At 41.9% G+C, this 16,723-nt stretch overlaps 1 protein-coding gene across 9 annotated transcripts in view; it reads left to right on the top strand.

Annotated features, from left to right (window-relative positions):
• The window catches only part of slmapa (sarcolemma associated protein a), a 383,477-nt gene that overhangs the window by 144,174 nt on the left and 222,580 nt on the right, over positions 1–16,723 (top strand). For all 9 annotated transcript variants that reach the window (XM_072472425.1, XM_072472423.1, XM_072472424.1 and 6 more), the window contains exons 7-9: positions 2,676–2,747; positions 5,653–5,793; positions 7,443–7,580. In XM_072472425.1, coding sequence (XP_072328526.1) covers positions 2,676–2,747; positions 5,653–5,793; positions 7,443–7,580 — 351 coding nt within the window. The remainder of the gene's footprint in view (positions 1–2,675; positions 2,748–5,652; positions 5,794–7,442; positions 7,581–16,723) is intronic.

Below are 16,723 nucleotides of genomic sequence, written 5' to 3'. Positions count from 1 at the left end.
CCAACCTTTCCACACATCGTTTCTGATGTGCCTCATGCGTCCCCGCCTTCACCACCAGGCCCTGTATGTCGTCCTCATTCTCGGCTGCCTTTGCCTTCACGACCCGAAGCTCCCGCTCCTGGGTCTTTTGTTCCTCCTTTAGCCCTTCGATCGCCTGTAGTATCGGGGCCAACAGCTCTTTCTTCATTTCCTTTTTGAGCTCTTCCACACAGCATTTCAAGAACTCTTGTTGTTCAGGGCCCCATGTTAAACTGCCACCTTCCGACGCCATCTTGGTTTTTGCTTGCCTTCCTTGCCGCTGTTCTAAAGGATCCACTGCAATCCAGCCACTTTCTCCTCCTTTTTTCATCCGTATCCAGGGGGGATTCCCTTCTGGTTTACCGCACAGTGTTTTTAGCCGTCAAAATTGCCGTTGGGGCTCCTATCAAGAGCCCAAAAGTCAGTTTCACCGGGAGCTGCCGAAACGTGCGACTCAGCTGGTCATTGCCGCACCCGGAAGTCCCCAATCCATTATTAACAGCGAACCCCTCTCCCCCCCCCCCCCCCCCCCCCCGCCAAACCCCCCCCCCTACATTTCCTCTTGAAAAACATCTCCCAGCATCAATCCCCCCCCCCCCCCCCGCTCGCCTCTTAGGACCCTGCCAACCAAGCTCCAATGTCCGTAGCCCTCCTCTCACCTCACCTTCATTCACTAGCCAACTTTAGTTAGCTAGTGCGGGTGGCTCCCCCCACCACACTATACCGTCCTCTCCCACCCAGTCCCAGAGAAAGAAAGAACAAAAACAACAATCCAATCCATACAATTCACTAAACTAAGATCTAACCGTCGCAACACAGAATGCCATCAACCCAACTCATAACTTTAACTCTGTAACAATGTGAAGAAAAGTAATACATGACAATACATGTCAGTAAAAAGAAAGTTATAACATTTATACATTTTCCAGCTCCCAATCACAGTCCACAGTCTCTCTTCCAGCTCCGCTCCTCACGTCTGTCCCAAGCCTCCTGCCCTCACGAACGCCTCAGCCACCTCCACTGTCTCGAAATAAAAGTCTTTGGCACCATACGTCACCCTCAGCTTCGCTGGGTATACCATACCAAATCGCACCCCTTCTTGTACAGTGCCGCCTTCACTCGCCCGAACGCCGCTCGTCTTTTTGCCAACTCCACCGTCAAGCCCTGGTAGATCCGAACTCTGGCACCATCCCACTGCACCTCGCGCTTCTGCTTCGCCCAGCTTAACACCTTCTCCATCATATAGTACTGAGGAAACAGATGATTACTGCTCTTGGCGGCTCATTCACTTTGGGCTTCGGCCTTAACAACCGATGAGCATGGTCCAGTTCGTACTGAGAGGGGTTCTCACTCTCCCCCATCAGCTCAGGCAACTTCTTAGCGAAGTACTCTGTTGGCCTTGGACCCTCTATCCCTTCGGGCAAGCCTATAATTCTTAGATTATGCCGCCGCAAGCGGTTCTCCAAGTCCTCAAGCTTTGCTCGGAGCCCTCTGTTGACCTCCACCGCCCTCCGCAGCTTGTCCCCCATAGAAGTGAGCTGGTTGCTGTGCTGCGACGCAGCCTCCTCCACTTTCTTCATCTTCTCGCCCAGCTCTCTCACCTCAGCCGATGTCTTTGGCACAGCTACTCTCACCGGGGCGATTGCCTCCTCCACCAATGACTTCAATGTGACTGCCATCTCCTTCCTCAAAGCCTCCATGTGCCTCACAAACTGTTTTTCTAGCTCCATCGCCATCACCTCGGTCATCTTCTCCACTGGAAGTAGTGCGGCCCCACCATGCGGTCTGGCCTCCGCCATCTTGTCAGCACCTTTGCTCGTCTTCTCATTCAACGGCGAGCCCGCGTTTCCTCCCTCCCTCGACGCTGCTTTTCACATCCTTTAACGGCTTATTATTTTTCCTTTTTCTCACCCTTCCTTCTTCAATCTCAAATTTCTTTAAAACTTCTTTCTCTTCCTTTTTCTTTGTCTACCTCCAGAATTTCCCTGGGACCGGGCTTCAGTCTTCTTACCACATTCTAGGCGGGAGCCATCCGATGTGGGACACCTCACCTGCATCGCACCCTGGCTTCGGGCCTGCCGCCGCGTCCTCCGCTTGGCTCCGCCCCCACTGCTTCCTTCAAGTTTTCAGGAGCGAGAAAAAACAGGAAAAAAAATTCTCCTTTCCTCTCTGTGCTCTTTGAGACCTTCGGCTTTCAGGATGCTCCTTGGGGAACAAAGTTGTGATCCCAGTTCCTCTTCCACATGCAGCCGCCCCACCGAGCCCACCGGGTCCAGTCTCTCCCCTCCCGTCTTTTCAACCCTCCCGCTCCGTGAAACGGAGCCTTAATGCTAGCACAGGGCGAGGGAGGCAGGGCCAACCTGGAGAGGTTTATTTCTTCAAAAAATATCTGCGGGGAACCCCCCCGAAAAAGACCGCGATGTCGTGGACCAGTGGGAGCTTCTTCCGAACGCGTCCGCTCCGCTCGCAGACGCCACCGGAAGTCTCCAAATATACACTTCATTTTGATCAGCTTTGTAAAATGAAAAATAGGTTGAGTAAAACTGTAAAGAACTCTTGGTTAAAACACACATTTTTACTGCATTCAGATTTAACAAGGTTCCTGAATAACTACAATTGAAATGATATTTTCTCTGTGGTTTACTGTCTTAATGCAGGCTTTAATAGATGAAGACCGGTTGCTATCAAGGCTAGAAGTAATGGGAAACCAGTTGCAAGCTTATTCAAAGGTAAGTAATTTAATTAACTGTTTTGCTTCCCTATAGTTATATCAGAAATAAATGGCTATGTTGTGCAGAAAGGCTCAGTTGGGACATTTTTATGGAGTAGTGAAGGTTAAGGGGGTTCTAAACAGATTTTCAAAGTTATGAAAAACACTGAAAGAAGAAGTAGGGATAAGTTGTTCCCATCGCTAGTTGAATTCGTACTGGAGCAGAGACAGACCATTATAACTGGAAGAATCAATATTATTTTTACACATTCAGGGTTATTAAAGCATATCTAAGAAGGAATTGAATAAGCCTTTGAAATTAATGCAAAAGGATAGAGGGAACATGGAAATTAGATTAAAATATATATTTATATACTGAGTCAAATGGCTGGCTCCACTGTTCTATTTTATTGATGCTGACAGACCAAGATGTCAAGTAATTCAAATAATTCATTGGTTGGCTTTCTCTTGCCTACTCAAGCCAGTTTAGCTCAGTTGGCTGGATAGCTGGTTCATGATGCAGAGCGCGGCGAACAGTGTGGGTTCAATTCCTGTACCAGCTGAGGTTATTCATGAATGCCCAACTTCTCAACATTGCCCCTCGCCTGAGGTGTGGTGGCCCTCAGGTAAACGACCACCAGTCAGCTCTCCCCCTCAATGGGAAACAGCCTTTCGTCATCTGGGGCTGTGGCAACTTCACGTTACTTACTCATTGCTTGGTTCAATTTCTTCTCACTTCCTATTTTTTTAAATTGCCTGTTTTTCTACTCATTTAGTCTATTTGAGGCTTTGTCCAATTACCAGTGTTGTGCTTGGCTCAAATTTTGTTTTGATTTCTATGAAAGAAAATCCATTTGAACTTTTGAAGTGATGAATATGATCCCATATTCTATGGATACATACAAAGTGTAAAATTAATAATTTTGTAGATAGCATTAGTCGAAAGAATTGACTGTATTTCATTTTTAATGACCTGTTTGTTAATTTTTTTTATGATGGGAATTTTCACAATTATCAGTCTTTTATATTTGGATCGCATTTTTAAACATTGACAATAAAAAGAAAATTTCAAACCATAGTAACTTCTTATTGAATACATGAGTTAAATAAGTTATTTAAATTTAATCTCTGTTTCGACCAGATTAACCTGTAACGTATAATTCAATCTAAATCTTAAACCGTCTCAAATCGTAAATCTGTCCAACAAGTCTTGATCAGGTATATTTTTGAAAGTCAAGAAATGGTTCCAATATATGATGCATAAAATCAAAAGTTATCTGTATCTGGTTTATGAAGGATCAACTCCACTCGGCTCCCTCATTTATTGCCAACTGAGTACATTTTCTCTGTGTCTCTCTCCATATAGTGTCCTCATTGTCCAAGAGTTGCTAATGGTGGCTTATACCATGATATCACTACCAGGCAATGGGGAGGATACAGGCCCTAAGAACTGCCTCAGCCTCTGCGGGATTGAACCTGCAATGTTGAAGTTATTCTGCACCACACTCTAAGCAACTGAGTAAACCAACTCCACTGAGTACATTGGTTTCTTTAAGTGTGGTCAGCTTGATTAGTTTCCTTTAAATTATATGATTAAAAATCTCTGGTCCTTCATTTTTGTTCACTTTTTGACTCTCCCACTGTTCCTTCTCCTGTTGAAATTCTAATGTATGCCCTTATTACTTTAATGCTCCAATTCACCAATTTTTTTCAAGGTGCGTTACACCTGATAGTTGAATGCTCTGAGCTTAGTAGAGTAGGTAGTTTACTTTGCTTTGTCCCATAAGTCTGCCATTCAGTAGACCATTGCTTGCTCCAAAAGAAACTCATAGTTTGTGCACAATTGGCTACATCGGAGTAAAGTGTTTCATTGACTTCTCAAAGATCATAAGTTGTGGAGTAATGAAAAGGTGTTTTTTAGTACACAAAGATATGAAATTAAATTGTCCATAATTTCAAACCAAAGGAAATGGAATCTAATGTAATGTTTAGATTGGATGCAGCTAATTCGACCTTGCAAATGCTGTAACTTTACAGTATGGCAGAAGATTTTAAATGATTATTGCATTACTTATAGAAAGACATCTCAGTCCTTTATAGGGCAGTGCACAAAAGTGATGCAAACTAAGCAGTACAGAAAAAGGGGAAAATGATGTGCTAAAAAGGATTTTTTTAAAGTATGGTCAAGTAGTTGCCGCAAAACGTGCCACGAGGGGTTGGAGGTGGGGAATCCTGCCCATGGTCTCAGTTTTTGGGAGGAACAGAAGAGTGGTTGCCAGGAGCAATAGAAATGTAGTAACAAAGTGAGAATGAATGTCAAGACTTGGAAAATAAAGAGATGGTTGGTGAGAGGGTGTTGAAGGATTGTAAGTAATTGTAAAACAAGTTGAATTTTGCAAAATACCAATTTTATCAAATGTTTTGATCATCTACATTTAGACAAACCGTGAATGCATCACGGTTAGATGGCTTTTGTTTTTTGACTTCCCATGTCGGTGCAACATCATGGGCCGAAGGGCCTGTACTGCGCTGTATCGTTCTATGTTCTGTGTTCTATCTCTGAAAACAGGTATTTTGATTGTTGAGACTCCAAAACAGAGTGACCAAAATCTGCCACAATTGATTGACTTCATTTAATTTTCCACCAAATGTCTACATTGTGCTCTGTTATTTGGGGTAAAAATTCCTTTTTTTTTAAAAATGTTGATGCATATCGAAGTTGAAATGCTTTTACCAGTTTTCTGGCTTTAAATTGAAAAGTAGTTTTAATCTAAAATCTTTGCCGAGCAGAGATTTTAGGTACCAGACAAAATTCATGATTGGGTGTAGCAGGGTGGAGGTTGAAATCTTGATGTTTATTTTGCAGTACATTGTGCAGTTGAAATATCACCCATATATTTACCCTTCCTGTTTGTACCTAAAAGAACCAAACTGAAGATGGCATAAGGAAAGAGTTGGTGACATTACAAGAAGACAAACACAGCTATGAGACAACAGCCAAAGAGTCCTTGAGGCGGGTCCTTCAGGAGAAAATAGAAGTAGTCCGTAAACTTTCAGAGGTGGAGGTAATTAGATTCCTAAATATTCCCCATGATTTTTAAAAGCTTTTAAAACTAAAAATCTTAGTATGGTAGTGTACCCAGACAAGTAAGATATAATGAAATTCAACTCTTCAGCACTATTTATGTATTAAAGCATGTACTTTGTGGATTTTGCCTATCTTATTTAATGTAAATTTTAAGCCCACATCTATTCATGAGATTAGTTTTTTTCCCCCCAAAGTAGTAAGATATACAAAAGTTGGCCTGTCAAAAGTAGTTAGTGCCATGCGGCATGGTAGCACAGTGGTTAGCACTGTTGCTTCACAGCGCAAGGGACCCAGGTTTAATTCCTGGCTTGGGTCATTCTGTGCGGAGTCTGCATGTTCTCTCCGTGTCTGTGTGGGTTTCCTCCGGGTGCTCCGGTTTCCTCCCACAAGTCCCGAAAGACGTGCTTGTTAGGTGAATTGGACATTTTGAATTCTCCCTCAGTGTACCTGAACAGGGGCCGGAGTGTGGCAACTAGGGGATTTTCACGGTAACTTCATTGCAGTGTTAATGTAAGCCTACCTGTGACACTAATAAAGATTATCATTATCAAATTAATTTCTCTCATAATTATAAAGTTAGAGAAGATACTATTTATGGATTTGGGTGGCACAGTGGTTAGCATTCCTGCATCACAGCACCAGGGCTCAGTTTCTGCCTTGGATAACTGTCTGTGCGGAGTCTGCACTTTTCCTTGTGTCTGCGTGGGTTTCCTCCAGGTGCTCCGGTCTCCTCCCACAGTTCAAAGATGGGCAGGTTAGGTAGATTGGCCATGCTAAATTGGCCCTTGATGTGCAGGTTAAGTTACGGGAATAGGGCTAAGTGTGCTGGTGAGTGTGCCTGGGTCCTCTTTAAGAGGGCCGGTGCAGACTCGATGGGCCAAGTGGCCGCCTTCACTGTAGGGTTAGTGTGATTTCTGAATACTGGATCAAACCTTTCTGAAACAGCGTAATGGCATTTGTGAAAATTGCCTAATATATATTTTACAAGGTGTCGTGGGGGTAGCACCGTGGTAGCACTGTTGTTCACAGCGCCAGGGTCGCAGGTTCAATTCCCGGCTTGGGTCACTGTCTGTGCGGAGTCTGCACATTCTCCCTATGTATGCGTGGGTTTCCTCTGGGTGTTCCGGTTTCCTCCCACAAGTCTCGAAAAACGTGCTGTTAGGTGAATTGGACATTCTGATTTCTCCCTCTGTGTACCCGAACACTCGCCGGAATGTGGCGACCAGAGGCTTTTCACAGTAACTTCATTGCAGTGTTAATATAAGCCTACTTGTGACAATAAAGATTATTATTAAAATGATTGTTTTTGCTGAACGATGTCCTATATTAAATTACTGTGGTTGGTTTTGGACTGTTTTTCTGAGTTAAAATTATGCAACGTAATTTGAAAGAAATTAGTTACGTTCAAGTTTTCAACAAGAATATATGATGAACATTCTGACTTGAGTTAATGTTTTTGTGTACGGAGTCAGTTTGCACTATTCCAAATCTTATGAAGGACAAACAGCTGAATCGTTGACTTTTCTAGTGTGTGATTTGAAAAGTCTAGAAGATCCTTTTCAGATCTGAAAATATTCCAAAATTACTAGACAAACATATATATCATAATGTATTTTAATGTTATAGCGAAGTCTGAGTAACACAGAGGATGAATGCACCCATTTAAAGGAAATGAATGACAGAACACAGGAAGAACTGCGAGAACTGGCCAATAAGTATAATGGAGCTGTGAATGAACTAAAAGAATTCACTGACAAATTAAAGGTGAGCCTGAATGAAATACATTTCAAGTGCTTTTAAAACTACCACTTCTTTCTTGTAACCATCGAAGAATTTTGCACTTTTAGGAAGAACGCAAGTCAAGTCCAGAATCCAACTTTTCTGTTTAGATAGTCTGGACTTCTGAACAAATGGGGTACTTCAGAGTCCTCCTAGGTCCTTGAAGTTTTTAATATGTATCAAAATTAACTTGGGCAAGGATATAGCAAGCACGATCTTCAGATTTGTAGATAATGATGTAAGCGGCACAGAAAATACTGTTCCTGGAAAAAAGGGTTTTAGCTCTAGGGTCAGTATACAATTTAGTGTGAAACTTCGAGAACAATTAGAGAGAATAAGTTTAAAGGCACAGTTGCACACCATTCTTTCAAAGACAAAGATTTGGAGCTTGTGGATGAAAAAAGGCAACTAGTGTAGTGTTTGCTTTGACAAATGTATTAAGTAAAAATTAAAAGATCTTGTTTTTCCATGCAAGGCACTGGTAAAATTTTCTGGCCACTCATCAATGACCAGCTGTTGCATTGGGGAGTGAACAAAGTTGGGGATCCAGATTCTTAAGTTAACAGGCAAATGTTATAATTCTGTTTTGGGTTGTTAATAAAGGTGAGAATGCTGCTTCAAGATAATCTGATTATCATTCTCAATAATTGACCAAGTTGATCGGAATACATTCAGAGTTTGATGGAACTTTTTCTTACTGGAATAGGAGACAGATTTGTGGAATAAAACACTGGGAAGGTCATTAAAGAAAATTATTCAAATAGGTTCAAAAGAAGGGACTAAACGATGCACAGAAGTGTTTGTATGATTGAGATCAGTCAAAAATTTCTGGGCCTGTGATACCAACTGGATTTTCCTATTACTTTTTTTGGTGTTTGTGAACTTTAAGTCCTGGAGTTATAGATGACCCCAAAATGAGGTTAAATCCATAATGAGTTGACACTCATTTATTCAATGGTTTATTTCGAAACAACAGTTTAGATATAATCAGTCTAATAGCGTAAGGCCTGTGACAAGTGAGAGCAGTTTGGGCAGAATTCTCTTATCTGTTTGTTTGCAAAAGCCCTCTTCTTTCTTTGTCTCTTAAAGCTGACGAAGGAGTTATGAAACTCTTTCCTTTCCTGTCGTCTCCTGCCTGATGAGACACTCCCCTCAATCCCTCAGCACCCCTTACTATACTTTATTTCTATGGGCTGGTTTTTACCCTATGTCAAACATGAGTAAAGGGCTGGTATCCAAAGTGTGTCCTCTCCCCCAGTCCATCACTATGGATGAGGTCATCTTTTGGTTTATCTCCTGCCAGACGCTTGTACAGATAAAAGAGTACACAAAGTGCAGCAAGAGACCCTGAGAACATCATCTTTGTGGCCATTATCTTTGTTTTGGCTTGATCACCAACTGCTCGAGATTGTATGTCTTTTACCAGAAAGGGTGGCCAGTGGCCTTCAGCTTTCCGTGCATAAAAATGAGATAATATTCTAAAAAGTACCAATTCTTACATGTTCCTTGGTCTTGAATTGAACCTGCACTTTGCTACTGGAATTCTGTATTAGCCTTCTTTGAAACAAAAATTAATATATACATCTAAAATATTTTGCACTTGTTTTATTCTCTGCTCAAAAGTCTGGGATGGAATCTTGTGTCATGCAACAAAAGTAATACAAGGTTCATTTTGGCCTTTCTGCCTAAGGTGGCATATGGTTCCTATTATCTGTGCTCATTTTTATCCAGTTTGTTATTAGAAAAAAGAATCATAACAGCTGCATAATTATGCAATTACTTGTTTGGGACTTGACAAACGATGGCAACTTGATATTGTTCTTTGTTTAAAAGAACCTAATAACCTGATTTCTGTTATAACCTGCCTGAATCCTATTGGCTTGGGACTATTGGTTAACCCATAATATATTTTAGTTTATTGACAACTCAACAATACAAAAAAGAGTCAGCAACATGCAAAACAATATAGTCACGAAAAGCAGTAATATGCCAAAAGCATTTACAAGATACGAAAACCATCAGCTCTCAAGCCAGCACACACACGGAACCACCCCCTGTCCCCAATGCTAGCCCCACATCGCCGGAAAGGCGCAAAACGAGCAACATAGACCACCGGGAAAGGCCACACCAGTATAGGGCACAGTTTGAGAGAGAGAACACCCCTTCCCAAGAAGGGACCACACAGTTCAATCCAAAACAGCTCCTTTAAATAGGCCGCCAGCAACAACGCCAGCATACGGCAATCCGCCCCCCCAACCCTAACGGTAGCCCCACATCGGTGGAAAGGCGCCCAAATGAGCAACACAGAGCACCGGAAAAGGACACACCGACACCTTGCCCTAAAGGCAGCCCAGATTGGTGGAAAGGCACCCAAACAAGCTACCCAGACCACCAGGAAAAGGACACACTGATATTGGACATGCCAAAAGAGAGGGAGAGAGAGAGGGGTAACTCCCTTTACAAAAACAAACACAGGGCAACCACAAGAAACCCAACAAACAATTAAATACAAGTCAAAGCTGCCAGCACTCAAGCCAGCGCACACTCTCCAGCCCCAGCCCCACGTCGGTGAAGAGGCGCCCCCAAGCAGCTCAGTTCACCGGAAAGAGACAGGCAGCGCAAGGTTGAGGAAACCGAGAGAGAGAACTCCCCCCACCAGCACCAGGAAGGCCCCCTCAACCCCCAGTACACAGAAGCAGGAGGGCTGCAACTGGCGTGCACCCAGCGCTAAGCCCAAAATAACAATACGCAACAAAAATACTATAATAACCATACAATCCCCCAACAATACAACGGTACAGACAGTACACATAGTCACTTAGGCCACCGCCCTACTGCTCTCTCAGTCGCGGCATCCGGTCTCCATATCCCATCCAGTCTAAAACTGCAAAAGCAAGTCCATTCCATTGAACTTTCAGCCCGACAGTAAGCCAACCAGGATCTGCTCCTCGCTCCATTCCAAGCTGATCAGCATAAAGGTAGCCACTAACAAATACGAGTCCCAGGCTTGGCAAATGCAGGCAAGCACTCTCCACTCTCTCCCCTGCAAGCAACTGGCAGCAGCAACAGGCTTCCCTTTCCCACCATTCAACCGGTCGTAGCACAGTTCCCCCTTGCCGTAGCCCAGGCTTCAAAGTCCAGAAAAGACAGCCAGCATACAGAATAACACACCAGGTCCAGAAGTAGGGTTACAGCTAGAGACAGCAGGAGCTCAGAGACAGATTCCCCTCCTGCACTTGAGAGCATGAGCTACTTGGATGGAGTGTGAGCTCCCCCAATGAGGGGGGCAGGGAAATTATTAGCAGTTGTCCCTGTATAAATAGAGCTGGCCAGTGTGGTACCGGCTAATGAAGGAAGCAAAGAAATTTACAGCACAGGAACAGTCCTTCGGCCGTCCAAACCTGCACCAACCATGCTGCCCATCTGAACTAAAAAACCCTACCCTTCCGGGGACCATATTCCTCTATTCCCATCCTATTCATGTATTTGATAAGACGCTCCTTAAAAGTCACTATCATATCTGCTTCCACTACCTCCCCTGGCAACGAGTACCAGGCTCCCACCAGCCTCTGTGTAAAATCGTACATCTCCTTTGAACCTTGCCCCTCGCACCTTAAACCTATGCCCCCTAGTAACTGACTCTTCCACCCTGGGAAAAAACTTCCCTCATAATCTTGTAGACTTATATCAGGTCGCCCCTCAACCTCTGTCGATCCAGTGAGAACAAACCAAGTTTCTCCAGCTTCTCCTCATAGCTAATGCCCTCCATACCAGGCAACATCCTGGTAAATCTTTTCTGTACCCCCTCCAGAACCCCACATCCTTCTGGTAGTGTGGCGACCAGAATTGAACATTATATTCCAAGTGCGGCCTAACTAAGGTTCTATAAAGCTGCAACATCAGTTGCCAATTTTTAAACTCCGTTCCCCTGCCAATGAAGGCAAGCATGCCGTATGCCTTCCTAACTACCTTCTCCACCTGCCTTGCTACTTTCAGTGACCTGTGTACCTGTACATCCAGATCCCTCTACCGATCAATACTCTTGAGGGTTCTGCCATTTACTGTATATTTCCCATCTGTTTTAGACGTTCCAAAATGCATTACCTCACATTTGTCCGGATTAAACTCCATCTGCCATCTCTACGCCCAAGTCTCTACTGATCTATATCCTGCTGTATCCTCTGACTGTCCTCCTCGCTATCCGTAATTCTACCAACCTTTGTGTCGTCCGCAAACTTACTAATCAAACCAGTTACATTTTCCTCCAAATAATTGATATGTATATTACAAACAGCAAAGGTCTGTAGTTTTTACCTCACCACTATTCTTAGAATTCCCCCTATACCAAAAAGGGTCAATTTATTCTAAATGGTGAGCAGGGATTCTCACTCCCTGACTCCTATGCAGACTTATTCGGGTCAAACTAGTGTTTCAAGTTATCCCCCGGCATAACCCGTATCTTCATAGAAGAATTTTATTTACTCAGCACTTAGTAGCTTACACACGGGTCTGGCTTCCAAAGTAAAGTAAAGTAAACTTTCTAAAGGAAATAATAACCATTCTTTCAGGTTATCAATTTAAACTTAAACTTTATTTTCAAGTTAAAAGAGAATAACTACTTTTACAGAAAGGTAAAAAGATCTTTTCTTGTTCGGACCAGTTGCAGACTTTCAAGTCACTCTTGACAATCAGTTTTCTTTAACTTTTGGTCTTCTGTTCGGTTCTCTGGGCTGCTCGGTCTTCAGATGCTGCTCGTCCCATCACCGAGGAAGAAGTGATTTTCTGCTCATTTTCCCCAGTTTTTATAGCAATTTGGGGTCCCTTAACTTCTGCCCTGGCACCCTTCAGACTGCCTGCTTGACAGTTTGAAAGCTAAGTTTTATCGGTTTAGAAGCGTGGCGCTACTTTAACAGCGACAGCGCAGCTTCATCCTCACCAGCTCGCCATTCCTTACTGGAATTTTCTCGCTTTGCTTGACATGTAATTAATTTGTCTGTATCATAGTTAGCACTCTTTTGGATTTATGTCTTTTTCAATGAGTTTTCTCAGTTTCGACCAAGGTCATTTTTGGGTTAAGCTAATGTCATGATAAGGTTATCCCCTCTGACTCTAACTTTATCTGCTTTGGCCATCTTCTAAAAGGTTTTAATGTCAAAATGGTGTATGTTATAATGTAACCTTGTCACCTTCTAGTTTTCTTAATTTGTAAATCAGTTGTTTCACTTTATTACCAGTGTCAGCAACTTTTCACACTTAACAGTTGTTCCTTATCTTAAACTTTAGATTCTGGCTGCTTTTCTTAATTGTCCAATAAAATAATTCATTGCTTAAAGATTAGTGAAATACTGTTCCCTTTCATATACCTTTTAAGAGTTTAAGTCTATCAAATGACTTTTCTAACTTGTAAATTAAAATGAAGCTCCTATCTGTTTTCTTCCCTGTCTGTGAAGCTGTCTGCTTTCAAAACAGGCTGCTGTTAACCCCTTGTGGCACTTCACCCTTTCATTAAAAGTCTCAGGCATTCTCAGTGTTACTTTCATGTTTCAAATGTCATATTCTTCCGATTTTACACGACACCCCCTCTTGATATTTGAAACATGACATATCCCATCCAATGTTTATCCCCCTAATCATTTTGTCAATATCCAATTGCCCTATTTTAAATCTTGTGTAAATATCCATTTCTCACACCAGTGTTGGTAGACTGGTTATACCCTAATTGTAATTACTTCGAATCATAGTGGCCGCCGTCCAGTAAGGTAACAATAGCTGTTTGCCACGTGTCCCACTACCTCCAAAGCATTTTACCTCCTTGGGATAGCAGCACCGGATAAGCCTCCTCGTGTCCCTTAGGATCAGTAAGCCTCTTAATTCAACAGTAACCAAAAAGGTCGTCGTGTTTATTGCTGGCGTGCGAGAATCCCATTCCCTTGGCATCCAATTTGCCTTGCCTTCTTCACCGGTCGCATAAATGACTGTATCATGTATTAACCATTTACACCCAGTCTTCATTAATCTAAAAGGTGTCTTTGTACCTGCCTCTATTCCTCGATATCTCTGATGAGTTTGCAATATGTCTCTAAACCAACTACGGCCGTGGCCATTCGCTCTACATCCTATCGAAACTGATTGCCATGTCTCACTAAGATTCCTGTCCTCTGTTATCATGTCCTTAAGGGCATGAAGTTTATACCTGCCTTGATAACAGTCACCACACGGCCACCCTAAAGTGGTGAAAAACCCGTTTCTATTACTAGTTCTGAAACATTTAATGCATCCAGCAGGTTGCGGCGTTAGCCAGTCAAATCCACTGGCCTCCTTTCGAACCATGACCTTATCAGTTTCTAGATAAACATGAAATCCTCCCGCCTGCAGTGGCTGATTCAACAGTATTTGTTCAAACAGTTGCATGTCTTGCAGATCTTCAGCGAAAAACATGCTGGATTCTCCTATGTTCTTTTCTCAGTCGTGAGAGTTAAAGGGATGTCCCACCACTTGTTCCAAATCTTTCTGAAAACTTTTAGCTTATGCCCATCCTTATATACCTATTCATCGCTCATCTAACCCATACTGGTGTCCTATAATAATTCATGATTTTGACAGACCCCACTGCTCGCTTAGTGCTAGACATGCGACTGCCGACCTGATGCAGTCTGTCGTTATTTTCAGAGTGCTACTTCTTGCTTTAAACAACAAACCATCAGCATTCCATATTCTCCTGTTATCAATAGGTATCACATATATCAAGCCATGTCAGGTCTTGCTTCAGCCATCTTTTTTTTCTCTCTTACATACATAACAGTATTGTATAAGATACATAACATTTTTAAATTACTATCATAATGCCTCAAGGCAACTACGTTTAATACATTTGTCATATATTCCCCGTCGCAACATCAAGCATAATATATCTGCTTCATTAAGTAATAAAAAGAAATTTGTCTTCCATGCCGTTGTTTTCTCTTTTTACCTGTCGAGACCCTCAATAAATCCATCATGTAATAGACATCCCGTGGAGACCTCCGATCATCCATCAGCTGGCTCTCAGGACACATGTCCAGCCAGAGCTGGTGTCCGGAGATTTCACTCCTCAGCAATTATTTGATATTTTGGTTTAGTTCTAAATTGAGAAGATTTCTTCCTGGCCTTATCATTTACTTTCCTCAAATATGTAGCCAATTGTATAATTTTTTTCTCTTTTCTTTGAGCAATTTTATTGCAACACTTGCAGCATTAAATTCTACATAATTTTAAAATTCCCAATTTCCATAGCAATGCACCGACTATTACTCCTCCTGCAATTGATACAAACAAGTACCAATTGTTTAGAATCCAGGTTAACATAGTCCAAAACCATTTAAATGGACTTGTTATAATTTTAATTGCTGTTTTAACTGTTTCTTTAATATTTAAAGCCACGTCTACCAAATTGTGTCCCAAATTACTCCAGCTGGGATAATATGGGAGGTGTTCTATTCCTGACACACCAGTGTTAATTGTTTTATTTGGGCTTGTCCTATTCCAAGTTGCTCCCTTATACCATTCTTCTTCCTTGAAATCTTTCCATCCTTCCATTAACATTTTGTTATCGTCCATTTGGCAAACTATTCCTGATCTAACTGTCCTAGCCACATACCAAGTGGCCATCTAATTCTCCTTTTTGCCTGAACCTTATCTAGCTGTTAACTGTTTCATCAGACTTGGTCCTGTTTCAGGGTGTTCCCTTTTTAAACATACTGTTTTTGCTTGACTACTGTCTTTCATTCTCATCATTTTTCCCCATGTACATCGTTCAAATTCAATCTCCTTCTTAGGTTCCCTCCATTTACTAAATTTTCCTATAAAATTAAATCCTCATTTTGTCTCTACCCAAGGTATTGGAACAACAGTCCTATACCCTGAGGTCACTGCTCTTGATGCAATTTTTATTTCTTTGTTCCAGTGGTATCTCCCTCTTGATAGTCTCCCCATTAATGGTGATGCTATTTTTAATGAGTTTTTGATAAAGAAGTCACCAAACAATTTTGCTAATATCAATGTATATTCAGGTGTCTATGTTGTTGGTTTTTCTAATATTTTAATTAGCTCCCCTTCAGTAAATCCAATAAACCTGTAGGCTTGACCTATACGTCCTTCGTAGGCCTCAAGTTGACTAAATCCTCCTGCTACTTTCTGTCTCACCAAATACCTTTCCATTCTTCCTCCGTATAACTGCTCAGTACAGTTGTATTTCCTTTCAGATGCATCGCAGGTTGTTGCCCTTTTTGAGAGACTGCTACTGACACACTGTTCTTTACACGGACCTAATATCCATTCTCCTTCAGCATCCTCTGGGTGGGTAGCCAAACCCTTCCATCCGTTAGTAACATCTTTCTTTTGTCGACCATGCCATAATTCCATTATTTTTCTCATCATCCCTTTTTCTATGTCCTGAACCTTATCCATATCCACGTTCCACCCTTCGCTATAAAATATTCCTAGTTTACTCACTTTTAGTTTTTCTCCTCGAATACCAATAATTCCTTCTGTACTCTCTGTTTGTCTTGAAGTTTTGTTTTTCCCCCCCCATCTATTGCTAATCCCCATTCCTCTCTATAATGTACCCATGGAAATGAATTAATTAGTGCTACCTTTACTTTGCTCTTATTCTCCGGTCTGATTACCAGCCACACCGGTCCTCTCGTTAACATGGGAGCACAGGCGATGCCGTGTAACCTATTCCTCCATCTCTTCTTTAACTCGGTCCACCAATCTTTCATTGAATTATCTGATCCTTTATTATTGTTATTATTTGAATTTGGATCTTCTAAACTAATTTGTGTTGTGACTTCTTCGCTTATTACTTCATAACATGCTCCTCTATCTATTAGCGTTACATTCCTGATTATAGTGATTTCATTCCGGCCTTCTAATCTGTTCATTATTTCTTTTACCTATACCTGTTCTTTACCTGTCTTTACTTTAGTTAATTCAATACTTCCTTCATTCACCCATACATCACTAATATTCCAACCTGTGAGATTGGATTTTAATTCACATAAAATTCCTTTTATTGGTGGTTTGAGGAATTTATTCCATCTATTTTGTTTCATTCTCCTACTAGTGGTTTTATTCTGTAATGCATTTCC

The sequence above is a fragment of the Scyliorhinus torazame genome, chromosome 13 (assembly GCF_047496885.1).
Source record: "Scyliorhinus torazame isolate Kashiwa2021f chromosome 13, sScyTor2.1, whole genome shotgun sequence".
Taxonomy (NCBI): Eukaryota; Metazoa; Chordata; class Chondrichthyes; order Carcharhiniformes; family Scyliorhinidae; genus Scyliorhinus; species Scyliorhinus torazame.
Note: the sequence above shows the minus strand (reverse complement) of the source record. Positions and strands in the feature narration are given on the sequence as shown.